The 27,404-nt window shown below is 42.5% G+C and overlaps 1 protein-coding gene across 4 annotated transcripts in view; it reads right to left on the bottom strand.

Moving 5' to 3' along the window:
• PRKCA (protein kinase C alpha) overlaps positions 1-27,404 on the bottom strand; it is a 161,614-nt gene that overhangs the window by 131,181 nt on the left and 3,029 nt on the right. For 2 of the 4 annotated variants that reach the window (XM_061377222.1, XM_061377223.1), the window contains exons 1-2: positions 13,608-13,928; positions 10,078-10,109 (exon numbers count right to left, since the gene is read on the bottom strand). In XM_061377222.1, coding sequence (XP_061233206.1) covers positions 10,078-10,109; positions 13,608-13,780 — 205 coding nt within the window. In that variant the 5' untranslated portion in view covers positions 13,781-13,928. Of the gene's footprint in view, positions 1-10,077; positions 10,110-13,607; positions 13,929-27,404 lie in introns of those variants that run through there. The other 2 variants (XM_061377224.1, XM_061377225.1) reach the window with 2 other exon arrangements.

Genomic DNA, 27,404 nt, shown 5'->3' with positions numbered 1-27,404 from the left:
TAACACCGAAGAACCTGGGTTATTTGTACCAACATACAGGTCAGGTTTTGACAAGCAAAGAGCAACACAAAGAAGCAAATTACCATGAAAAAAACCACCTTTTGCCCACTGATATACTGGGATAAGAATGGAATTTTATTAAGCCTTCATACCTAACTAAATGCACTTTACTCCCCAGGGTCTTCAGACAGTTGCAACAGTTGTATTCGTCATGGATGCACAATGCAATGGAGACACCACTGCACAACTAGATTTATTGAGCCTTTATTGAGTTGTAAAGGCTCACACCTGAGGATCCCTCAATAACAGCAAAAGGAATTCTGAGCAATATCCAAGCACCACAATATTTGAAAGAGAATGCCCAAAAAAGTCCATTTTTCTCCCTTTTTTCTGTAATCTTGCAACATTTGTCTCAATTGGCCCATACGCATACAGAAGAGCTGGAAAACATGCACCCCCAGGAGTGCACCTACTGCTTTCTGCTGTGTTCACATCCACTGGTATTAAAGAGAAATCCCATTTTGCAAAAATACATCCAACAGATGCAATTTGTAAAAGCTGACGACAAGGAAGAAAGATAGAACTGACATACTGGGAATGCCTTCAAATTTAATTCATTTCATGTAAAAGTCAGCAAACAAGGTAAGAGCAGTCCAAACTCTGACTCATTTTAGGGCACATCACACATCAGCTAACCTGGCATTAAGGAAAACCTTGGAAAAAGATATATATGCCCTTAAAAAAAAATCACTTCTGGTGCATTAGTCTATGTCCATATTTATTGGAACATGATTGGTTTTTAACACTTCCAACCAAGTTCAGGGAATTGTCAGGCTTCATCTAGTCATATTATGAAAATCGGAACAGGAGAAGCTCGAGATGCCCAGAACCTGTCAGCACCTTGGTGACATCTGGCAGGATGTCACCTCCAGACACACAGACAGGCTGCCTGGAGCAAAGCCTGCATATAGAAAATGGAAAACTAGTTCAGGTAAGACTTAGGAGAGCAGAGAGTGGGTCTTCACCCAGAGACTCGGGGATGCCATGGAAATACACACAGCGGGATGCAGAAGCAGAAAGAACAGCACTGCAGAGATTGCACAAGCAATTACAAGGGGAATCATCCTGCACTTCCCAAAAGTTTGTTTCAGCTTCTCTGCAGAGGGAACTGGTAAGAACGCAGACCATGATTACTAACAACAGCGCTTTGGGAAACAAAGAAGCCTTTAAAATCAACCCACTAACACACTCACATACACAACAGCATTCCATAAAGAAAGGCGTATTCCAGTACTCTGTGCTAAAGCAGGAAGATTCACCTTTTTCTTAAGATTAATGACCAATTATTTGAGAACAAAACTACTTTGAAGCAGGTTCTGGTTGATGTTCTGGTGAGTAAAACAACAAATTAAAACCCAACACAGAACAGGAGCTGAAAGAAGAAGATTAACTATTCTTCCAACTCATCCTCGTACATGAGTAATGTTTTGTTTACTGAGGAACTAAAATAGCACATTTAGCACAGAGGTCCAGTTAGAGATGCTAGTCATTTTAAATGAGTGAAATACCTGTGCTTCAAAAAGAGAGCTACATTGGGAATAAATCTTAACACTCTTCAAAATGAGAGCATCTCTCTTCAGTCTGTACTTTGTAATGTGTACGTTTCCTACATTTAATGGTAAAATAAGGAAGGACAGCACCTAATCCACTTTTGAGTCACTAATCTTTTCTTTTTTAACAATTACAAGCTTCATTTACCTATATGCAAATGCTTGAATGTACACAATATTATTAGCTTTATATTGAATTCTTTTGATTGAAGCTAAAGAAATAAAAGGGGCAATTGCTGCAATTCCACTTAAAAATTACAATGTTGGTTTCCAAATATGGGCCATTTCCTTAGCAAAAAGTAAAAAGAAAACAACTTGACAATTATTACACAAGGTAATAAAGCCTTGAATGTGTCATCCCAGCTATTTTTATAGATCATTGTCCAGTCATAGATGCTCCTGACAGTGTCAAAACCTGCCTATGTGGCTGTAAATGAAAAGCAAATATTCTCCTAAATCTTGATTGGCCATCATATAAAAAGAAGTGCTGATCAGAATTTCACAGCTTCCTTTTAAAAACTAACAAATTGAGAGTAATAATGACCAAAATCTTATTTTCAGTTTAAAAAGTCTTGTTTCTGTATCAGTCTATGGAAATGTTAAATACAATTAAAAACTTTTCCAAGCAAAAGGAGACAGACAACAATAGTAATTCCAGTAAGCTTTTACATTTCCAGGGACACATCCCAGCCACCTAATAAAGCTCATTTGATGGAAAGATTTTTATTACTAAAGACAGCAATGTCATTTCAAAACCTGCACAAAGTCACTAGAAGGTAACCTGAAAAAAAAGGCCTGTGCATCTGCAGCATCTTACAGTCCAACTTATATAAATAGGAGAAAGGAACCCAAAAACTTCATGTAAGTCACATTATAACCATGAGATCTGGGTGAGTGATGATGAAACCCACAGAAGGATACATACACATGGGTTTGGCTGCCTGACTTACAAGGTAGCTAATAGAAACACATTGATGGAAGGCAGTGCTCATATATAGCTGCAACTGGAAAATTAACAGTGGAAAACCAACTCCCCAGCACTCCCAACCTCCAGCCTTCAACCAGCACTGCTGAAACCAGTTTGAATTAGAATATTCAGCATCTACAAGAACTTAAAAACACTTAAAGGGTAATTCCTGTTATTAATTATACACAAGAGACTCCTTTGCTCCTAAACTTTCATGTTTTCTACTGCAGATGTAAAAGCTGAGGAAATTAACCCAAAATATTTAAGCAACTTATTTTTTTTTACCTTTCACCCTAAAGAGAAACAAGCCATAAAGACAAGCTTAAAAGAAATCATTATCAGTGCATCCCAGCAGGGAAATCTGTGCCCTTTATCTTTCTGCATCTTTCTCTCCAACGTTTCATTAAATTCCACTCATGGCATAAATCACATCCGTGAAGATCTTGTATAAAATTAACACCATATGTGCCTGCATATCAGCAGCATCACACCAAAACAGAGGGGAAAACAAAGAATATGCCAAACTTTATCTTGCCCAGGACGCACACTGGTTTATCTGTCAACTCGGAATGTGCTGTCACTCCCACATGTTTAATTAGAAGCTGAAAAGCTTCACAGAACTCCAACCAGGGCACTGGAACAGTCAGTTTCTTTTAACTGGAACACACTGCTGGGATGTCTGAGTGACTTCCAGTAAACAAAGCAGAACTTAACATGTTCTAAGTGTGGGAAGGGTGAAAATGGTTTTGTCCTTGAAACTGAATACAAGAAAAAAGCCAACAAACTTTTGCTGCAAGATAAGATTTATTTCTATTCCAGCGTTGATAAGCACAATATCAACCAGGAAATCTAGAGAAACAGAAGCACAATGGCATCTTCCTCTATTGTACTGTCATGTTCTGTGTTGAGTGAATTGGGTATTGCGCATCTAGAATCACAGAATCATTTAGGTTGGAAAAGACCTTTAAGATCACTGAGCCCAACTGAAACCAGCACTGCCAAGCCCACCCCTAAACCATGTCTGAGCACCACATCTAGTAAGTCTTAAATACCTCCAGGGGTGGTGACTCATCCCTGTCTGAGGTACAGAATTTTTCTGTGATGCACATCATCGTAGTAACAGAAAATCCTCACCAACATCATAGAATCATAGAATAGTTAGGGTCGGAAAGGACCTTAAGATCATCAAGTTCCAACCCCCCTGCCATGGGCAGGGACACCTCGCTCTAAACCATATCACCCAAGGCCTTGTCCAACCTGGCCTTGAACACTGCCAGGGATGGAGCATTCACAACCTCCCTGGGCAACCCATTCCATTGCCTCACCACCCTAACAGGAAAGAATTTCCTCCTTATATCCAATCTAAATCATAGAAGAGAATCACAGAATCACAGAATAGCTAGGGATGGAAAGGACCTTAAGATCATCCAGTTCCAACCCCCCTGCCATGGGCAGGGACACCTCGCACTAAACCATACCCTCCCTCTTCTGACGGGGATGTCCTTTTGTCCCTTCTATATGCAATGATGTCAGAAACAACATATCCCCCTCCCCTGCACAGAAGACAATTATTGACAGCATAACCTGCATGTCCACATTATCAACGAAAGTGTTCAGAACCCACACAGCCCGCATTTCAAGGGCTTTCTGTTTGATGAGCTGCAGCGTGATCCATGAACCAAAGATCACTGTGCTGATCTAACTCAGCTCTCTCTGGTACGAGCCAAAGGAATCCACTTTGCATGTTCCACAACCACCCAGCAATGCAAACCAAAGCACTATGAAAGCAGGGATGACTGGGGGACATATTCCAAAGGGCTTTCCTGGTCTGAACCAAGAACTCAATTTGCACTCACTAAGACTGAGGAGTTTTCATCTGTATCAGTGCTGTTCTCAGTTCAAACTTGGTAATTTTTCCAAGATCTCCGAGTTCAACTGCAGGGATAGGAATAGAATCTCAACATATTATCAGGCAATTAACAGGACCATATTTCCTCATACTATAGCACATATGTTGCAAAGGGAAGGAAAGGGACAGCCGAAGGAGGGGAGGAACAAATAAACAAAAACTGACAAGACAAACACACAACAAGCATCCTATCTGCATGGGTTTAATCTGCGTGTCAGATTATCTGCATTAGAAGTTCCTTTGGGGAGCCCACAGGCACAGAGACCACAGATTAAGCTGAGGGCAACAGGCTGATGGAGAGGACAAAGCTGGCTAGAGGAAGCATGGCAGCTGTCTGTGTGTACTGTGTACAGGTAGAATATATGATCTCAGATGGGGTTTTTGTTTTCTTTCTAGTACAGATATCTCCAACTCATATGCATGAAACTCTATTCAGGAGTCAGCTGCTTTAAGTATGTCCATACAAAGTTTCCATTTCAAAAGCTGATGGTTCAGTTACATAGGAAGCACCAAGAGTAACAGACAGCGACTCCCAAGGAATTCATTTCTCAGGCTTTTAGAAACATTAATGTAAACTGTAGCCCATGACTAAGAAGTAACATAAAAAGCACAAAGAAAAATGCATACATTGTTCAAACAGTGGTCTGTAATATCCGATCTCGCCACAAAAATCATAATGATACAAGAGAGGCAGCTCTGGCATGCAGAGGGGATCTCACTTCCTATCTTATCCGCCCTTTGGCAATAACATTTCCAACAAAGGGAGACAGAAAAGCTTTTTATGAGAAGCAACACAGCAATGTAATGCATTTTTCTTTATTAGTTTTTTTGAGGGGTACAAAGGAGGATGAAGATGGGAAAACGAACAAGAAGCTGTTGGTAGAGGAAGCAATTATCAGGATGGAAACCCAAGCAGGAAGCCTTGATCCATACACAAGAAAGAATTAATTGTGCTGCTGCTTCTATGAACATGTTAGAACTGGGGGTTAATAAAAACTGCACGTGTCAAGCAGGCCACAAGTGTTCAGAGGGTTCACTGGTTCAAATCTTCAGATCACAGATATAGCAAAACAAATTAGTTTTTTGACCACCTCCCTACAGAGAACTTCAATACAGCATCTTAAATGAAGATACATGATTTAAAAAGGCAGCAAGCATCAGTGGGTTCTTTGCTCTTTTCACTGTAGAACATGGGTTAAGAACTAGCAGATAAAAGATAACACTGAGGAAATGAAGTGATGGTTTACTGTGCCATTGTTATGATATCATCAGTGATGGTATAAAACAATCAAATTCAACCATTTCCAGTTTTAGTGAAGGGTTTACCAGAGATACCCAGCTAGCAGAGAACCAGCAGCATTAGGAAGTGCCACTGGAGTGACACAAGCTATTCCAAAAAGCTCACCATGTCGACTTAAGATAAAATTCAACATACAGCAAAAAACAGCCTGAAAAGAAATAGAGGGAAGACAGGGGAAAAGTGGAAAGAGCAACAGCTGCACAGATTAACTAACGTAACAGTCTGCTTTAATTGATTTTTTGGTTTTACGTTAAGTAGAAAACAAAGGTGAAACACTGCCCTAGCTAGCTCTTATCCTTAAGCCAAGGATCCCCTTTATCCACTCCAGCAGACCCTGCAGAAACCATGGGAAAGAGGGAAAACTTGCAGTTAACTACAGGCTTTGACCATCTGGGAGAGAACAAATGCTCCAGGTTAAGGGCCTGGAGTTGATCACGCTTATGCTACTGTACCTAAAAATACGTTCACCTCAAGGAACTCATGGAGCCTGCAGTGCTGAGCTGAAGACAACCCCTAAACACATGTAAATACACATTCTCCAACGGACATGCTTCACGTCTTGGTGAACCACTATTGGTTTTGCTCTGTTCACCAGAAAAGCTTTGCTCACAAATCAAAGACACGAGCACAGGGCATACTCGGAGTATTAAGAAATGGTATCAAAAGAATGATGAAGCCAAAATTGCACTGAAAAGCTTCCTTAATTTAAAGCCTGCTTTCTTAAAAGAGGAGCTTTCATATTGTGGCAGATTGAAAATGATTTCAGTTATTCCATTTTTCCACATTCCTCTTGCAGTATTTCAGGTGCGCATCAGAGCAAAGCTTTCAGCACTGCAGCCAGCCTGCTGTCCTGCTCGACAACGTAAGGAAACAAGACAAAGCTGCAGCTCCCTTAACTAATTTTACCATTGTGTTTTCACTGCCACAAAGCGAGTCAACAGAAAACAGCAAAACCAGAACTCCTGCTTCAAAAGCACTGTGTTTTAGAACAGTTCATGGCTCTGTAACTGAACAGTAAAACACAAATATCCAACAGCTACATGCAGGAGGCAGTAAGAAATAGATCCCTTAGGAGAAAGTTAATCCACTGAACTCTTCCAAGTTCATTTTCAAATTCATATACTACTACAGACAGGCCCAGACTTCTCCCTCTGCTAGATTTTAACCCCAAGCCCTCTCTCTGAAAAACTCATTTCTGATAATGCAGCAGAATTCTACAGCCTCTCCATCAAATAACATATCACAGCTCACACGTGGAAACCTAAGTTGCCATTCTGAGTAATTATTTGGTAGTATATACAGTAGGTAGCTACTTTATGATACATGCATTAAGAGTGACAGACTACTTAAGATGTGGACTGTCTCTTGCTAAGCATTTGCACAGGAGTAATGCAATTGCACCCTGAACCTCTGCTGCATCAAGGGGATTTAAAGTCATACCAAAATTGAATTTGTCTTTTGCTAATTCATAGGGATCCCATAAAAATAAGGGGAGGGAATTCTGCAAAGGTTTTTAAACAAAATAAATGACACTATTTCTCTTCAATTCTGAATGAGATTATGTCTGACCTCACTGAAATGAGTAATTTCAATGAGAAATAACTCATCTAAATGAGTTTATGCAACGCTGAAACATTACAGGCATCAAAATCAGAAAACAAAAATGATTACAGGCAACTGAAAACATGTTCCAAAGCTCAAAGAACAGGTATTAATGGTCAAAAGAAGATCATTACAATACAGCATTAAGCTTTAATTTTAAAAGAATGTAAGCACAAAATAATGCCTTTCGGGGGCATCTCTTAAAAAAAGAACTAGAACTGCATTTTGTGTGACACTTTTAAAGGAATCTTTAAAAATACAGAGAATACTGTGCAGGCTGCAGTGTTGAATAGTGCAGAAACACTCAGGGCTCCTGTTTACCTGAAGAATTACTAACACAAACACTCATGGAATAACTGCAGTTTCTTAGAGTAGAAGCATCGTTTGAGTTTGATGCATTACTATTACAGACCTTTCCTCTTCTCTTTGGTAACAAAGGCCAGAGGAATTTAAAACAACTTTGGAAATAATAAACCCACCCCACTCTGAAACCTGCCTGACATCAAGTTTCTGCCCAGCAGGAGATTTTACACCACCTTGAAAAGAGAGCTAAACCAGCCTCTTATAATGGAAATTCTGACAGACCAAGAGCTATAGTAAGAGCTGACACTGTAATAGTCTTTCCTTCCCTTCAGGTCATACTGAAATCTTTTGTCATTCTCCTCTGTAAAGATAGTTGCTTAATTACAGAAACTAGAGGTTTTGCAACCTACCTCCTAGTTTCACACTTTAATTCTTCCTGTTCTCACTAACTCCCATCACTAATTTGTCTTTCCAGCTTCAGCTGGTGGATTTAGATGGAAGCTTCAGAAAGTTGATCTGCAAGAAATGTGATTCAGCTGCTTAACTTTATCACAGAAGTTTCATTTTTCAAATCCACTGTCCCTAGAGAATGAGCTCTGATTTTGATCACAAACAAATCGAATGAACGATGGCAACAATCCCACTACTTCAACTTATCAGTGCACCAACTCCTTATGAACTATCTAAAATTCAAGTATTGCTTAAGAGACTTTTGCCTGTGTAAGAAAACAGGCAAGGACAAGTCTCCATCAAAGAGGAACAGCAGAATCTTGGTCTGATGCAGACAAAAGTCAAGTTTGAACACATTTAGATTCCTAGAAAGTTATCACTTCTGAAGCACTTAAAAATAAATCAAGCTGCTCTACTGCTTCTACTGTGGGTTATGTTCATGCATGGCTTTTGGAGAGAAAATGAGACTGAACTCCAATTTTTAGCTACCTTTATAAAGATCAATCCTTATCAAACAAAACTATCTGTGGCTAAGTAGAATGGCAATGGTAGAAGGGATTCTGTCCACAGAACCCAAAATGCTGAAAATGAACTGGAATACCAAATTTGGATCCCATCCAACCTGAGGCTCTAGCTGCCTGGCTGGAAGACAGTAGAAAGCCAACACTGTGCGAACTGCAAGACTTGAGATAGATACTGTATAATTTAAAAGCAGCTCCAATTAGTTTCTTTATACCAATGGAAATCTGTAATAAACACCTAAATAATTCCTGAAGTCAGATCCACTGAGCTAGCCTGAATGGGATTTAGGAAATGCCATTTCATTAGCAACCAAGGACTAAAACCCTGGTTGCATGCTTACCTTCATAAGGTGTGCAATGTTTTCACTAGATGTGTGTGCCTGCAAGTTTCTGCTTGCAGAAAGGAAAACATTTATTGCAACACCTTTAAAAGGCAACATTCTTTTACATTCAGTTTCTCAGCGCTTTAACTGCAAGAAGAACCAACTAACATCAATTTTCACAAGAATACCACAGAATCCATCATTTCTCCAAGTAAAAGCAACATTCAGGATAGTCAAATATGCTCTGAAGCATTAGCAAATAACCATTAAGAACGTAATGAACTAAACAACCAAAAGGCTTGCTAATGAGTGCACAAGGTACATCTGCAGGTGAAATGAGAGGGAAGAAAGTGGGGGAAGAGAACAACAACAAGCCTCATCCTTCAGTAAGCATACGACATAGGAAAATAACAGTTGGGTGTGGTGATTAAATGCTAAATAACAGTAAGAATTTACTGAAAATACAGGGTACGTGAGAATGCAGCACGTCACGCTCTGGCTTTCATGCACAGTTATCCTCCACAACAGCAGCTTTCCATTTCCCAAGGTTAGCAGAATGTATTAAACTGGTGATTCTGTACAAGTGGATTTTTTTTGTAATTGAGTATTACATAAGGCAGAAAAATGCTGCTTGTCCTAAAGTGGGAGTTCAAACCAAAGGTCCTCCTAAACATACTGCGTATGAGCATTAAAAACAGGGAGTCTGGGTTATGAAAAGAAGCCATATGACTAAAAAGTGAATCCATTTTCCAAGACGCCCACACAGACAAGAGCTTCTGATGTGAAAAATGGTCTCTGCAAAAGCTCAATTGCACAGATTATTTTCAGGAGGAGACAGAATCTGCACCACATGCAGATTATATGACGTTTACTGTGACGAGGTTGAAAAACCCCACATTATTCTGCATTATTACAGTATGAACAATGACTTGATCAACATTACGAGACAAATACCAAGCGTTGTTTAACTCAATAATCATCTTCCTTTCACATTTACACAGCAGAGATGCTTGATTTTTCCAGGCTAGTTTTATCTACCTTTAAAATAAGGTACAACAATGTGTGTTAGACAGCAAAGAGTTTGTGGCTTACCTTGGCACTGAAATCCTTGCTTCCCAAATCCCCTGTATAAAACAAGGAAAACAGAAAAGTCTTAGTATGTTCAGTCACAATTTCTTCTCAATGATCTGTAACAACATGAAAATAGCTTCATATTCAATTACTTCACATTTTGCTAAGACAGCAACAGATCTGAAAACCTCAAACACACAGCAGCCCACCCATTTCAGAGCACAGAACAATAGCTGTCACCAGCTCTGCAATTCCAGCTGCTGGCAACTCTGTTTTTATTATTATTATTTTACAAGCTATTTTGGATCTACAATTATAATCATCTGTGACTGCTGCATAATATTTCAACTCATTTCATGCCACACGTATACTTAACAGCAATGCAAAACACTCCAAGTTCTAGGAAAGGCATCTACAACAAAGCAGACTTGGTTCTGCAGCCAGATTTGGCGACTGCATGCCAACGGTGTTACGTGCCCCAGCGAGATACCAGTTGTTTGTTGTGTGGCAAGGTTTTGCTTGTTTCACTATGAATGAGGAGAGGACAGGCCCAGTGGTTTCACACTGATTATACTTCCAGCTTCCTTTCTTTATTTCCATAACAAAACACAAATGTGCATGTGATACTATACCAATGAAGACAGTGACACACAAGCCTTGTATGTGGTATCCAGAGCTCCAACACGTATTATACCTCTGGCAAGTTGCACTGTTGTTGGTGTATTTATTTCTTTAAACATTCAGCATTCTCTTTCCACAAGAATAAATATTTTGAGTAGCCTCCCTATTCAACATTTCTCTGCATTCTCCCTTCTTTGCAGGATGTTTTTCATCTGGAGAGCTGGAACCGCTTAAACTCAAAGGCAAATGAACAAGAGGCACGGACTGGAAGAGCCAGCCAGCAGGCTCTATGCAATTAACAGCATGAAGATTAATTATCAACTGTGGAAATTGCTTTTAAAAACATTATCTCAATGTTTTTCCCACTTTTTGTTTATTTACTTCAGGCGAAAGCTGAAATTACACAGGTTTGAGCACCTCCATCAATTTCTACACAAAAGTCTCTATGTGCTAGAAGTAGGCCTAATCATTGAATGATCTGGGTTGGAAAGGACCTTAAATCTCCTCCAGCTCCAACCCCTGCCACAGACAGGGACACCTTCCACTGCAGCAGCTTGCTCCAAGCCCCTGTGTCCAACCTGGCCTTGAGCACTGCCAGGGATGGGGCAGCCACAGCTTCTCTGGGCACCCTGTGCCAGCGCCTCAGCACCCTCACAGGGAAGAGCTTCTGCCTTATACTGAATGTAAATCTTTCAGCTTAAATCCATTCCGCCTTGCTCCATCCCTACATGCCCTTGTAAAAAACCTACCTAGAAAAGTCCTAATCTAACAAAACCAGAAGAAATGTAGATTAGTTCTGTTTACTTGGCAGCACCCATGACTGTACCATACTGCTGCTCTGCTGTTGTTATCTCTTGTCTTCACAAAAGTAAGCAGCACGCACTGGAAGTGTGCGAACGTAACTGCAGGGAAGCTGACAGCAGGACCAAGAACATGAAGCAGACTTTAGATAAATGTTCAGCCTTTTAAACAGACTTCTTTGTAAAGAACGTTCCTGTATTATCTGCTCTGCAAGCTGAGCCAGCCTTCAGGGTTTGAGCTGAATTCATACGCGAACCAGCTGCAGTCCACCCCCTGATCACTTACAGTGTATTTTAAGGAAAAGGTCTTTAAAATATCAGCATTTCAGGAACAAAGAGAAAAGGTGTTTAAGGAGATAAGGAGGAACTGAACTATTTTGGCAAATCTCACGCAGTCTAATGTAATCTAAGAAAGAGACTCTACTTGCACAGTTCACTGCAGGGCTGTATTTACTATTCCTTATACCTTAAAGCATATGTTAATTGCCACATGTCACGCTGAAAATAGATGAAGCACTTTTTATGGTGTATGATGCTTATTCAGGAGCTGCGCATCTCCAAATGCAGAAATGAAACCGAAGTTTGAGTTGTCAGATGCTCATCTGACGAATGCTGAGAGCTTCCTTAGGCTCACCAGCAAGACAGGACAGAAGAGCAGAGCCACTCTGCCCACCACCAGAGAGAGGACACCCTCTCACTTCCAAATCCATCCCTTCACCTCATGCTTCCACTTCATTTTTTGACTGTGCTACTTCTGTGCACAAACACAGCCTGACAATAAGCCTGCAGCAGGTTCACACCTCTCAGTTCATCCTGGTTTAGATTAACTTTGAAGCAGTTTCTAAAGGTCTCTCACTTTTACAATACCAGACTTTGGTGGTTTGTTTTTCTTTTTAGAATAGGAAAACATAATAGAGAGAAACCAAGAAGTTGGCTTGTTTCTTCCTGTTCCCTACCATCTCATTGTCCTCCCTGACTCTGCAGATAGATTTCGATCACTTCTGGAGTAATCACGGTCTTTCCTTCACCATGCAAACCGAGGGACACTCAATAAGGAAGGCAAAGGTCTGTACCCAGACACGTTAACACGTGTGAGAAGGGCAAGAGACCAGCGGCAGGCACAGAGCCAGCCGGGCGCAGAGCCCCCGAGAGCCTTCACAACTTTGTCTGAAGCAAATCACAGCTCGTTTTCAGCTCGGAAACCTGCAGCGAGAGCTCCAGCAGCAGAGCAGGGCTGGGGCTGAGCCACGGCTCGGGTAAAGGTGAGGAAGCCGGGGCTGTTTACGTTGCACACCCGCTGAATGTACCAACAGTCACCGAAACACAAGGGCACACGCCCGCTCCTCCTGCCCCACGGCCGAGGAGAGCGGCTCGGCCTGCTCCGGCGCCGCAGTCCTGCCCAGGGAGGGCACGGCACCAACCGAGAGGTGCATTTGCTCCCTAACAGCTTAGTAATAAGGGTGTTGGTAGGAAGTTTTCCTCCCTTCCTCCCCTCTCTTGTAAAACAAAAACCCCTCCCTTCACTCAACACGTAATGTAGCAACAGTGTCCCTGTGCATTCCCGACCTCCCTGCCCTCCCCTCTGCAGCAGAAGGAAATAAAGCCGGCACTGATCTCAAAGTTTAAAGGCAGGGCTGCTGAAGTTGTGCCACACAGCAACACCCACAGCCTGAAACAGAAAACCCTCCGTCCCCACCGCGGCAGCTGTAGCGCTACCGGGAGGCGGGCACCGGGACGGGGTTTCGCGGGGGGAAGCCGAACAGGACCCGGGTCCGGCGGGTGGGACACAAGAGGCACAGCAATACCCGCACGGGCTGTTCGGGGAGCGGTGTCCCCAGCGCGGGTCCTCACACCCCGCTGATCCCTGCGGCACCGGCGCTGCCCCCGGCGAGGTCAGGGGCTCCCCGAACCCGGGGTGGCCCCTCGAAGGATGCGATAGAGCCGGGGGCAGCGAGGCGATATGGGCTGTGCCAAGCCAGGGCTCACCTGCCCGCCCCGGGGGGAGAGCGGAGGGGACGGGCGGTCACCGGGACCGGGACACAGCGGCTGCCCCCGGAGGGGGAATCCCTTAGAGCAGCGCGGGCCCGGGCGGAGGAGCGGGGAGGGGAAGGCGCCGGCGGGGTCGCTCACCATATGAAGTCCGTGCAGTGGCTGCAGAACGTGGGCTGCTTGAAGAAGCGCGCGATGAATTTGTGCTCCTTCACCTCGTGCACGTTCTTCTGCCTCAGGGCTCCCTTGCGAGCGAAGCGCCGCGCCGCGTCCGGGGCCGCGCCGGGCTCGGAGCCCGGGAACACGTCGGCCATAGCGCCCTCCTCTCCTCCACGGCCGCCGCCCCCCCTCCTCTCCTGCCGGCAGCCGGCAGTCACCGCCCCGCACAGTCCGCCCCGTCCGGCGGCCGCCGAGGCTCTGGCGAGCGGCGGCGCTGGGCGCTGCCTCCGGCTCCCGCGCCTGACGTGAGAGCGGGAGGAGGATCCCGGGCCCGCGCCGGCTGCTCCGCCCGCGGGGTGAGCGAGCCCCGGGCCGCCGGCGGGGCGGAGCAGAGCGGAGCGGCCCCGCTCCGGGCCCGCCCCTCGAGCCTGGGGAGAGGAGAGGAGAGGGGGGGCGTCAACACCTGCCGCCTCCCGTCAGCGGTCCCCGCCCCGCGGCATGGGTTCAGCGGGGCCGCAGCGCTGCCCGCACCGCCCCGGGTCTCCGCGCACACGGGTTCCTCGCACGCATTCACACGGAGCGGCTCCGTCCCGTGCCTCGCCCGCAGGCAGCAGCTGCCTCCCTTCACACACACCCCCCTGCGCAGAGTTTCCCCAGCTCCGGCCATGGAAACTGACACCGCGGCCCTCGGCAGCCGCCGGCCCGGTGCCCCTCGCCGCTGCAGCAGCGCCTCCGGCCGCCTTCCCTCCGTGCAGCTGCTGCGCCGGGCCCCTGGCACCCCGCCTGCCACCGGCTTCCTGCAGCCACCGTCGGGCGGCTGTGGCACCACAACAGGCAGCGCTGCAGCCCAGGCGCGCTCCCCCTCAAACCTTTCCGCTTCCTGCACCTCCAAACCCAAAAGCACGCGGGCAAACGGTGTCCGGGGCCGCTCCCAACAGCCGCACATCACACACCACCACCAGGCGGTCCGCGGAAGAGTGGCCTCACCCTCGCACCCCACTTACCTGTAATTTACCCTCGATTAAATGTGTAGGAAACACACAGCAAGACTTTCTCACCAGTTCATCCACCCAACACAAGCACAAAAGGCCTTTACTGTGTTTTTGTGCATCACACCAACAATGTAATAAAGTTTTCTATAAGATAATAGCTCATGAGGTCTAGTATTCATCTTTGTCTATTCACATTACACATGAAATGGTCACAAGTCTCTGGGGACAGAAACATCTGTCTGGCACACCTACATCCTCATACAGCAATCTCTACAGGATCTCTATAGGTTCAGAAGAACACCACATAAAACATGACTGTATTAACATAAAACCACAATATCTGCCTTAAATAAACAAAGGCTAATCATATATTTTAATCATGTTTTTAATAAGTGTTATTCCCATGGCTACAAGTCTTTACCTATGGGAAGCATTCACATTAAAAGCTTCTCTGCCCCTATATATCACAGCAATAGACTCACAAGTCTGTGTAAGCACATGTAGTGTGTTTTATTTCACAAGAATGAGAGCAAGCTAATTAAGTCAAATTAAGTCTTTTTTTGCTGATGGGAGAAGTGCACGTGGATATTTACCACAGAACAGAAACAACTTGTTACACGCTATCTTACTCTTGCTTTTAAAACCTAGGTGCCAGCCCCGCTGAACAGGCATGTCCATGGTATTTCATCAAATAACTGATGACAGGGTTAACCCCTTTAAGCTTTATTCTTAACCTATAGAATCAAAGCAGGTACCCTATAAACTGTTTCCATATGCCTGTATTCATGGACTATTATTTTACAAGCAACTGCTTTTAAATTTTATCTGAAAATCAACAAAATAGAAACATTTTTTATTTGGTTTCTACCTATTCTACACACTTCAAATCTCTTATTCCCCTTCTGAGGAAATGGATTAACTTATGCCAAAGCATGAAGAGCACTAAGAAACATTTTGTTCTCTCATTAAGTGTTCTATCGAGAAATATGGAATGTATTTTGTTCCATTCCTTTAGTGCTGGATTACAAACAGCCATCGAAACTGGAGATTCTGAACCGCACACAACTCGCGCTACATCAGATTTGGGCTAATCTGTGTATTTGGTTGTTCCTTCAAATCTCACAAACCTGCTGAATCATCTTGGATTCCTGTTTCTTTCCTGAGAGTGACCCTGCCCAAGATTCATCCACTGAAATGTAGTCGAGTTGTCAGTTCCAGGCTCTTCGTTCCAGCACCAGTAAATTGTTAGGCCTCAGGGAAGAGCCAGCCAACACCAGTCGTGACATAGCACAATCACATTAGGATCATTTTGCCTCTGTAAAGCAACCATTTTTTCTCAAACCTAATGATTATTTGTGCATTGTGATTATACACATCAGCCAAGAGAAAAAATCTGTTATGTCTGCATCAGTGCTCTGATGAGCATGTAAACCACTGCCACACGGTCATCCCCAACAGTATATAACTCCTCTTACTGCTGTATTTTGAATACGTACCACTTACACAGTGCTTTTTTGTAGGTATATATATATTAATCTTGTCTTATATCCTTATATTCAAATGTCAAGAATTGTCACGATGACCAGGATACTACAAGGAGATTCTGTGTTCCATTCACCAGGCCCTTCTGGTACATGCTATTGTAATATTAGCACCCTCTTGCTGGGAGGCTTTTAATTGCTTAGCCTCCCATTTTTCCTACTCTGCACTCAGGTCCTGTGGGTGATGCTGATCCTTCCTCTGCACATTACTGTGAAAGATGTCTGCCACCTCTTCCTGAGCACACACATTCCCACCATCAGCCCATGACTTGTTCTTTAGCGCAGGGTAGTGTTTGCAATTTGTTTCTGATTCGGGCCATGTGGACAAGGAGTCAGCATGATCGTTGTTTGTGTTCAGGTTATTAAATCAGAGCACCAGCTTTTCCAGTCTCCTGGCAAGCAGCTTCAGTATTCCCGACTCCAAAGTGCCGTTTGCAGGGTCTTCTGATGATAAATTTACTCCTATATGAATATTTGGATGATCTCCTAGAGAGTTCTTCCCCCACAGAAATTCCCATTGGATGGCTAATGAGGTTTCTTCTCTGAAGAATCTGATTACTGCTGTGACAAGCATAACTTCTCAAGCCCTTTCTATATTTGCATCAATACCATGCCAGGTCTGTAAGTGCAAGCATCTGTGTTCATTCTGAAAGAGGCTTCTCAGTCGTTCTGCTGCCTGTGAAATGCCTTCTCTTTTTACTCATCTGCTGGGTCAGCATGTTACAGCTTGTATCATTTTTGGATCAAAAAAGCAATAAAAAAGTGTCTCCTTCCTAAAGGAAAAGCGTCTGGATTGTTCTGGCCCTGTTCACATGTGCTGCACTGCACCAACTCAAAGACAAAGCCAAGGAGAACACCTTTATCAAGTTCTTTGGCAGTTGTGGCCCTCTTTGATTATTTCCTGCTTGTGAGAAATACTCAACAAACAGGAGTCACTTCCTGCTTGAGACCTATAAGGAAGTCCACAGCCTAATTTCTCCTCACATTTCAAAGCAAATTACAACCACTTCCTTTTCTAGAGAGTTATCAGAGCAAATAGATGCTTCCCAAATCCCCTTTAGGAAGGATAATGTATTCATTGCAAACCTGCTGCCTGAAAATGATCTGCTTCACTCAGTCTCATTTTCCAAAGGAATTTCCACACAGTCGGGTTATGAGGCATTTCTACCAGGAACTACCATGGAATGAACTTGCCATAAGGAAGTCAAAAGGAGCTATCAGCTTCCACTAATAGAAGGACTTCAGAGTAAGAATGCAGAAGCCAGGTTTTCCTGATGCCCTTGGCCACGCAGCACATACTTTGTTTGAAATCACGTTCAGCACTGAAGCTCTCGTTCATAAGTTTGTCATGTTTTGACCAGTAATTATGGGATAATGTCCACTACTCCTATGGGTTTTCCTGGTCCTACCACGCCTTATTAATCACACTGTTTATTGTTTTTACCCAGACACTTTGGCAACAATGTTTTGTGAAGGTTTCCCTCAGAAAAAGGTAGGATGTCCTAAATATATACATATTATAATGTATAGTATTATAAATAAATAGACTTGTGTATTTGCATGTCTGCTATCCCAGTGGTGAGAAGGAGGTAGAAATGTTTTGTCTGTGTGTATCAACACCAATTTCTGCATCTTTTTGTGTCTTTCTGCATCTGCGCGCTTACAGTCTGCACAACTCTACCTGTGTCTCTGTATTCACATTGATTCTCTGCCCTTTTCCCCTCAAAGTTACCCAGATTGCAGGTTGGGAAATACTGGGTCATTAGATTTGATTAGTAAATTATCCCGCAGACAGCTTGCTTACACACAGTACTGCTAATGTGAAAGCCTGAATGTATGTATTAAACTATGGTCAAAAAGAAGACTAAGTGCAGAAGAAAAGCCCTATAAGAAAATAAATATCACAGAAAAATACATTTCTGAGAAAACCTGCTGGAAAAAACTGGTATCTTACTAATAACTAATACTGTAATAACTAAACATCTAATAATAACTGATCATTTGCCAGGGGTGAAATTGCAGATCACTGAGATGTCCTAATCAGAACAATCCTGTCTCCCTTTGTGTCATGTAAATGATGCCATTATTCCAGCTCGAGTTTCCTGGAAAGTGGTGCCAATCCCATTCCTCCTGCAGACAGCTTGTAGGTGCCTGTGAATTATCCTCACAGCATCTCTCCATAGAACTGGAAATAAATGGCTGATGATATACAGAACATTGCATGTAAATACATCATTTTTCAGTATCAGTGTAGTGAGTGACAACCTATTGCTTTCTTTTCTCATGTTTCAGGTGTATCAGGAGCATGGTAAACTATTTCCTAGTTATAGAGCTGGATCAGAGCTTGAATGCTGTTCTGCACTGAAATGCCATGGGGGTCCTTTGGGATGTTTCATGAGGTTTTTTCTCTTTCTAGACTGTATAAATAAACATCTCTGCCTCAGCTGGAGGATTTGCTATCATTGTTGTTTTGCAGCTTTTGTCCTTCCCACCAGCAATCACTTTGGAAACTTTTGAACATCTCTACCAAAAAGCAATTCGCATTCTTTTGAGTGCATCAGAACAATTCTCTTGTGTAGGCAAATTTTCAGTCTTTAGCTGTATATGGAAAAAAAGCAGACTCAAACCCTGAAATACAAATGAAGGACTCAAAGGACGCAGAAGAAAGAACAAACCTCTCTTGTACCAACTGAACAAGGAAGCCTTTATTGTTTATTTAGAGAAACATGGCACACAGATTTGTAAGAAACAAAGTAGGTGGGTTTTGCCAGGGCCAACTGAATCCCAGGAGAACCAAACACAGGAAACCAGTGCTGGTGCAGGATGGTTCCACTGGCTCAGGGCAGTGAGGAGGCCTGGGAGAGACCAACAGTGGGTGTTACTAAGCACAGACCACAGACAGTGCTCAGAAAGTGAGAGATTCTTAGAAGGAAGTACCATACCTGCTTGCCCTTTCCTCACTTCTTAGGTGTGTGCCTGTGGTCCCTGTTACAGACAAACTGCTTGAGATGGGTTAGATGGGCCCTGCCTGAACCAGCACTACCACTTCTGTGGCCTTCCTTTTTTGGTGTGTATATGTGTATGAGTATCTGTATTTTTTGGTGTATGTGATGTATCACTGCCAGTTGATGAAAAATTACCCTCCAAACACTATTTTCCCGGTCTTTTTGCATTAAAAGGATGAGCTAAACATGGAGGGTTTAATTCTGCAGGTAAAAGGAACTGCATACGCACGTATAGAGGCGATCCCCAGAAGAATAAAATATGTCCACCAAAAACCGTTTGGGATAGCAGAGTCACTATGCCATTGTGAAGCCTTTTCCTGACAGCCTGATGGATTTTCCAGTGCGCTTTTCTGACACTAAACTGACAAAGAGTAAATTACTTTATACTGCTTGTTTGCTGGAAAACATCCATTTTGGAATATCAGCATGTTTAGCACCAGGTAGCTTCTGGCATAGCAGAACAACACAGTCATGGGCCATGTCATCCCACTGGCACTGAAATCAAAGTGGAATTTCCCACCACTGCAGTATGAACAGAAAGTGGTATCTTTTATCTACCATATTCCCACATATCTTCTATTGAAAGGGATGATAGTTTTGCAAGAGTAAGCTGAGTAGAATTCTGCCATGTGAAACTGAAGTGTAAATAGGCATTATGTACATTGTACTTGAAATTACTTCTGACAGCTGAATACCATTTACCACAGATACAAGAAATAGTAACTTTCATGTTGCATTTGAATTATTCTAGAGAATAAATGAGAGAGGCAAACAAAATCATATCAACTGGAATATACGGGATATTCACTCCTCCTTCTGTGCCACCATTATATTATGACATGTTGACGCAGAGAAAGCAGAGCACCATTTTCAGTGGTCTGATTTCCAATTACACCACGTCCGTCTGTGCTCTACACAAGTGTTTACACTTATGGAAACACTAATAACTGAAATGACAAGAGTTTGGCTGGACAAACACAGCTTTAAAATGTTTGTTTGCTTTAGAACTGAGAAGAGAAAACACTGACGCACAAACCAAGCTGACAATAATTTCACAGACACCATTTCAAAACCCCAAAGTGGCAGTTAACTGAAAGATGAAGCCTGGAAAACCTCTCTGCCACAGAGACGTAACACAAGGAAGGATTCTGTTTCTTAGCATTTAAGTCATTCAACTCCCCATCGGAATTTTCATTTTCCAAAAATCCCAAGAATCTGTCCTTTAATGACAGTAGTGACTATTTTTGGTCCTTTAATCCAGTATTGTGGATTAAAGACTGGAAAGATTATCAGACTAATACATATCATAACAAGGGAACATCTCCTTAGGTTGCACTAAGAAGTCTCATGTTCCCATTCCGTTTCACAAGGCATGATGACCTTAATAGCCCAAACTGCTGTTTGTATGTGAAGAAAATGCCACAGATGTTTAAAATGCTTTTGTTCCAGAAAACATAATTTTAACACTAAGACATTTCCCCTGCAATGCTGCTAAGGAAAAAAACCTGGGGCAACATCTGGCATGTGCAAATGCCAATGGAATTTGCTCCAGAGGTATTGTGTCTGATACTGAAAGAGGAGAGATTTAGATTATATACAAGGAAGATATGTGCCTCTTCCCTGTGAGGGTGCTGAGGCGCTGGCACAGGGTGCCCAGAGAAGTTGTGGCTGCCCCATCCCTGTCAGTGTTCAAGGCCAGGATGGACACAGGGGCTTGGAGCATCCTGCTCTAGTGGAAGGGGTCCCTGCCCGTGGCAGGGGGTTGGAACTGGATGAGCTTTAAGGTCCCTTCCAACCGAAACCAGTGTGGGATTCCTTGACTGTGTCACGTCTGTGAGACAAGAGCTAGGCAGCTTGCTTTCTGCACATTTTCAACTTGTATCATAAATATTTTGCACTTTGTAGAGCACTTGGGATCTGTTCTTTCCAAAACATCTGGGCTTCTCTTTTCAAAACTTAGATTTATGAGAATGTCACTGATACCAGTTCTGGCAGTGCTTGAATGATTGCAATCCTATTTCGTTCTGTTGCCAAAATGCTGGCAGCATCTTTGTGTCTCCCTGTGCAGTGGAAAATCTCCATGTGCCATGAGTACAGGGACCTGTGAGATCTATTTTTGTTATTTTTACATAAAATTACGAAATAAATGCAAAGCTCCAACAAAAACCTGTCTGGGTCACGATGAAGATTACAACACTAGAATCAGAACTTTCAGAGGTACACACACATGTGGAGATGGTCAAAGCAGCTGAGTGGCCTTCTGGAAACTGAAAGAGCAAGCTGCATTTTCCAAAGAACCCAATATACCAAAAATGTAGTTTAATAAAGTGAGCTCTTTGAAAAGCATGGCCTTCATTTAGTTGTCTAAATAGAATTTGAGCTCTTCTGAAAATCTGATTCCAGTTATTGATACTGGCCCCTTCAAAATCTGCTTCCTCTTAGAAAGGCTTTGCCCTGGATTTATTGCTGGAGATTAGAGGCTGTCACAAAGGGAAATCAGTTTACTGAGATCTTCCTGCTCTCTAATGGTCCCCACTATAAAAGTACCATATTTTGTGGTACAGTAGGAGTCTATTAACAGGATCCAGATGCAGAATAATGCTATGTCATGAGCATCAGCCACAGGCCACCTCAGCAGAGGTGTATTTCAAGGCCAGGTTGAACAAAGCCTTGGGTGAGATGGTTTAGTGTGAGGTGTCCCTGCCCATGGCAGGGGGCTTGGAACTGAATGATCTTAAGGTCCTTTCCAACCCTAACTATTCTATGATTCTATGATTTTATGAGAAGCTTCAGCAGCAGTGTGATTTTTCTAGCAAAATCACTCAAGACAAACCGATCTTCCCTATTGCATTAGATCTAAGCTCATCCACTTCTGTTTAAATATTCAAGAACACTCCAAAAATCAGCCTGTAAAAGTCAATGGCCTTCCTTCTGGATCCCACATTTTGTGACATTTTTAGTCCTGAAGCTACATTTTTAGCTTTTTCAGGCTTGTCAATCAACAGTGAAGTGAGGAATTCCTCTTGTTGGAGTACACTTGCTAAGAACAGCAGATTAAAAAGACATGAGGAAAAGTAAGAATCAACTATTTGTGTTGAGTAATAAAGACTGGGGAAAAAATCCTGATCCTCTCACTTTGTTAACTGCATATAAATGGATTCAAATCATGTATAAAAACACTGATAAAATCCCATTTAAGAAAGCCCCAAATGAAGCCGGTGACAATACTTGCGCTGGCTTGGGAAGGTTTTGGGTTAGACCATAAGGGAGATCAGTATCTACCGTTTGATTTCACTGTACAAGAGCTGAATCACAAAGAACGTAAATGTATTCATCTGGAACACTCTGGACTTCTGCCCAGAAAGAATTTAACAGATGATATCCATGGGTTAATAGAGATCATAGGACCTATCTAAATCAACGCTGTCGATTTGTTAGATGATCCCAATGGATGCCTCTGACACAGCCAAATACATCAATTCTAAGCTGATTTTAGACACATACACTTCTCAATGAAGTTTTTAACGTGGATGAATACACCAAACACTTTCTTGATTGTTAATCCTCTTATCCATCATTTGGGAAAACCGAAGAAGGCAGTGAATAAATCTGGTGGTAGCTGGGCTTTCTGACAGCATCATGGGCACATGCCAAGGGAGGCACAGGCAAGTGAAGAGTGTTCTCATTTTCCCTGAGAAATCCTTTATTATGAGGGATGGAATCATTCTAGGATGACAGCTAGCAAGGATTGCTCGGCTGGATCACAAAGTGGTAAAATGCCAGTGACAGTTCTGATGTGCTGAAAGTGTAAAGTGCATTCCTGCAGCACACACTTTCCTTGGAGAGCCTGCATCAGCTCCTGACCAGCTCTGAACTCTCCCCAGCTTGTAAACAAGATGACAACCTGAGGCAATACATATACATACATAGAAATTAAAAACCCCAAGGCCAGATGCTGCTTTCACAGCATGTGGCATTTGCTTTAACAGAAAGCAGAAGAATAATAATGAAGATAATCCTGAAAAGTTTGTTTCCAGCTTGATGAGAAAAGGAACAGTTTAGCTTGAGCCTGGAGAGCACCCTGTCTTTTCTGACCTTGCCATTATGCTGGCTGGCTGCTTCCTTGAGTGCAGTTGTTTATCTCCACATCTCTGAGGGAAAAGGCAAAAAAGGTGGGACAAGGCAAAGAAGGGTGAGAAGGTCTGTGTCCTTACTCTTCTTTTATGTTGGCATCTCCAAAGTTGTCCCTTGCAGATCTGTTCACTGCGGATTCAAACTCTCAGAGAGAATAATTTTCCCCCAAGGCTTCATAATTTAACATTCCCCATGAAGAAATCTACCAGAGGATTTTTTAGATGGGGTTTTGATAAATTTACCAGAGGAACAGACTGTTTCACAATATTTAGGTCGCAGTAGGACTGCAAGAGAGATTCTCCGGATTTTCTGTGCAGGAAATGAGAAGGCGGAGAGGGGGAAGTAGCTTTCAAGTGCTCTCTGGTTTTGTACACTGTGAGTTTAATGTGTGTGAAAACCAGAACACCTTCATGCCTCTCTCTGCGAGAGAATCTAGGCCTGCTATCACCCAGAGAATTTGTTAATGCCAGCCCTCTGATATCTCAGATTAATGCAGGATTGGGTATTTTCATACTACGCTTCCTGTAAACTGGTGGGTGCTTAAAAGTGATTTAAAGTCTAGGACTAAAATGAGAATTATTTTACTAACTTCAGATAAGACATCCTGAAACATCAGTGCCAACAAGCACTGCAGTTTGCCCCTAAAATATGTTCCTAAGTGAAAATAATCTTTACTTATGTCACCAAGACATAAGGTTCTTTCAGGTCACTGTCTTGTTACTGTGTGTTTACTTCATACATCTCCAAACACATGATATAGAAACTTTCATTGGAAAATAATACACTGCAAATGGATCTTGGCTTCTGGCTGGCTATTATTATTTTGCTAATTATAATATACCTGCAAACTATCCATGCATTAAACATGAAATGCAAGTGATATAAAACAAGTCAGAATGGTCTCAACTTGTCCAGAACCAAAAGCAATTCTTTTCATTGGAGGCTAAAAATGACTCAGTTTACCTTCTTACTTTTTGTTATCTTTTTGGTGCAATGGAGCACTCACTTCAATATTGGATGTGTTGAGTAGAGGTGATAAAAATATTTGTGCAGTGCATAAATGAACTTTGAACAAATATTAATGGAACTATCTTGGCAACATGAAGGGTAATGATTGGACCCATGACTTAACACCTGCTCCCGCAGAGGAACACGGATACGTCCGTTCACCATCTGGCCATCACCTCTTCATACTCCCGAGGAGAAATGGGCGTACACATGAAAACCCAGCAGCTGACATGTGAAACAGAAGGAACAAAAGGAATCTGAATATCTTATCTTTGCAGTAAAAAGACATGATTGTTGGTCCAAGTACAGTCCCAAGGCCAGCTTTCATGTCAGAAAGAGTGCCTCAGCAAGCAGGTGCTGGCACATAAGGGAGAAATGCATTCAGGCCTCTCTTCAATATTCTACCTCAGTGTCCCTCACTAATACATTCCAGTGGATTTGAGAAACACCTGCACCTTAAAATGCCTGTGTCGTACATTTTCTGGTTGGAGAACAGCCACAAAATCTTGAGAATGGCGAGTAATGCAGCCCTGACACTTGTTTTTGGAAGGACAGGCTGCAGGAGGCCTGCGGCAGGACAGGAGGTGTCACCTACCCTATGCTATCAGGAAAATTACAGCATCAACTGGAGGAGCAGAAAAACAGATTAGAGGAAGGACATAAGGTCTGGCTCATTAGCTGAGGAACTGTTACCTCGCACTGACCTTCAGGCTGTCTAGTCTTGCACACTTTTTGCATAATATCTCCTGGAGAGACCAATTCCTGTCTGAAAGTCTTTGTCTACATTATTTTGAGTTCTGACTATTCAATGACTTTTCCTATTGCCACGACAGCTCCAGGTGACCCCAGTGTCAATGAATGCTGCTGCCGAATAGACGGGTTTTCATCATAACTTTTCTTTTAGCATCCCTTTTCGTCCTTCTCTTCCCTATGACACTTTCACTTCACTCATAAGGCTTTTGCTGGGTTATCCTCTTCCTCTCTCTTATTCCTTAGTGAAACCATGCCGACTGGCCAGTGATGCTGGTCTTCATCATTTAATTGCTATCTTTGCAAACACACTCTCCTGATCTCTGCTATGCTGCCCTTTGTATTTTTGTGTGGGCAGGACCATTCTGCAAAGCCAGTTTGTTCACATCCCTCCTGCATATTCTCCTTTCAGGTGATGCTAGCACAAACCCAAGTAACAACTAGACTGCTGTGAAACTGATACTCTGTGTATCGCCCTAGCTGACATCATCTCAGGGTGTTCTCACACTATGTGCTCTGCTTGTAGCTACCATTTCTCGTGATAGTATTTATGTGTTCACTAATGAAACAAAATTTGCTTCATGATTTGGTTTTATAGGAGCTATAATACTAAATAGTGCATGTGCTAAAGGAGTGGGTTGGATTTGATGGAAAATTAGATGATATATATAATTGCATATTATCACCAAATACAGAAAGAACTGGGTTGGTTTGCTCATGCTTTGCCAGGGTGATTCCATGCAATAATAATTATGTCTTCTCCAGTTAATGGAAAAGACACAGCTATTTGTAATATACACTTTCATGTTTGCATTGCAGAGAAATACATTTGCAGAAAGAATCATAATATTGGCAGTTATTATGCAGTTATGTGAAATGCATACTTAAATATTCATTCCTCTCAAATCCACATGCAATTACTCAGTTTTGCTTCCAATTTTAACAGCAGTAAAGTTATCACACACAAAAATCTATGGAAAAATTCATGTGTATGTAATTTAACCCTTTTTCCCCTCCTCTTCTTAAAGTACAATAGAAAACTTTTCAGTTCACGTTTACACCTGTACGATATATGGTAGAGTACGTTCTGCCATCTGCTGAGCACAGTGAGAAATGCTCGTATGATCAATGTTGAAATGGATAAATTTGTGCCCATTTATTCCTGGGCTATTTTAAACATAGAAAAGAATATAATCAAAGTAGCAGGTGGATCTGAGGATGGATTTAAACCAGAGGCAAGAAAGTTCATTACAGAACTGCAGTCTGTTGGGAAGGGAAAAGATAGTTGTGAAATTTTGTAGAGAAAGAGAAGAGGAAGAAGCAGGCTGGGACAAATGGGAAAATAATCAGATGTAGATACAGAAAATGAAATCAGGACTTTTTTCTGCTGATTTAGCAGTGGAACTCTGCCCTTTGGGACTCTGGTAAATAGCCTGAGCAGGACATTGCAGCATTAACTTTCAGAGAAGATTAGCATGTTCCTGAGGCTTAATAATGTTCCTTAAAAGTGTGTTTTAAGTGGAAACAGAGAAACTTTCTAAAACAAAAATAAACAAACTATTTCAGTTCACAGCAGTAAGAGTTTGACATAACCTAGCTGCTCGTTAGAGCTTCAAATGTCCCTTACTCCCCCTCACAGGCTGTGAGTCAGCAGGGGAGGAGGATACTGAGATTAGAAACACCAAACTGTGGAACAATGATTACACAAATGTTATTTTGGTTGCACTTCAGAAGCTCCTGCAGTTAAAATCTGCTAAATTAGGAGAACTGCAGTGATCAGAACCTCAGCTGGTACCTGTGCAGTTTTGACTCGATGATCCCAAATTGCAGCGCCAAACCTAATACCCAAAAATATGATTGAAGTCTGATTGCCTTGTCACACATAAGCACTGTCCAGAATCCTTACTTCACTTTTCCTGCAGTGCTGGTGTTGTGAGCACTGTCTCTGCTGTTTTTAGCTATCTGCTAGTTGAAACATGCTCATTGATGATGTAAGTCTGTTCAAACAGGCCCCTGAAGCCTGAAATTTCAGGCCAGATCTAATGTAATGTAAACTGGCATGAAGCTGGTATCATCAGTTATGATGAGGCATATGACAATACAAGTGTCACTCCAACAATTATCATTTTGCCTTAAATAGATTTTGTTAAAACCCTCAGGAATCATAGAAATACACGCTCAAAGGATAAAACAAGAGTTTCTTGGTGACAGTTCTATCTGATCCAATGTCATATTCCAAATATCCTCATTCTCTAAAGATATTGGGAAGATAATACTGTTTTTTTCAAAACCTGATGGTTTTGAAAACAGGAGATGCTCTGCAGTCCCAACAGGAGATGCTCTGCAGTC

This window comes from Neopsephotus bourkii, unplaced genomic scaffold (genome assembly GCF_033783945.1).
Source record: "Neopsephotus bourkii isolate Nb327-2 ecotype Australia unplaced genomic scaffold, CSIRO-AGI_Nbou_v1 NB_1749, whole genome shotgun sequence".
NCBI classification, from domain to species: Eukaryota; Metazoa; Chordata; class Aves; order Psittaciformes; family Psittacidae; genus Neopsephotus; species Neopsephotus bourkii.
The sequence above is the reverse complement of the archived record's forward strand: the minus strand, read 5'-3'. Positions and strand labels throughout refer to the sequence as shown.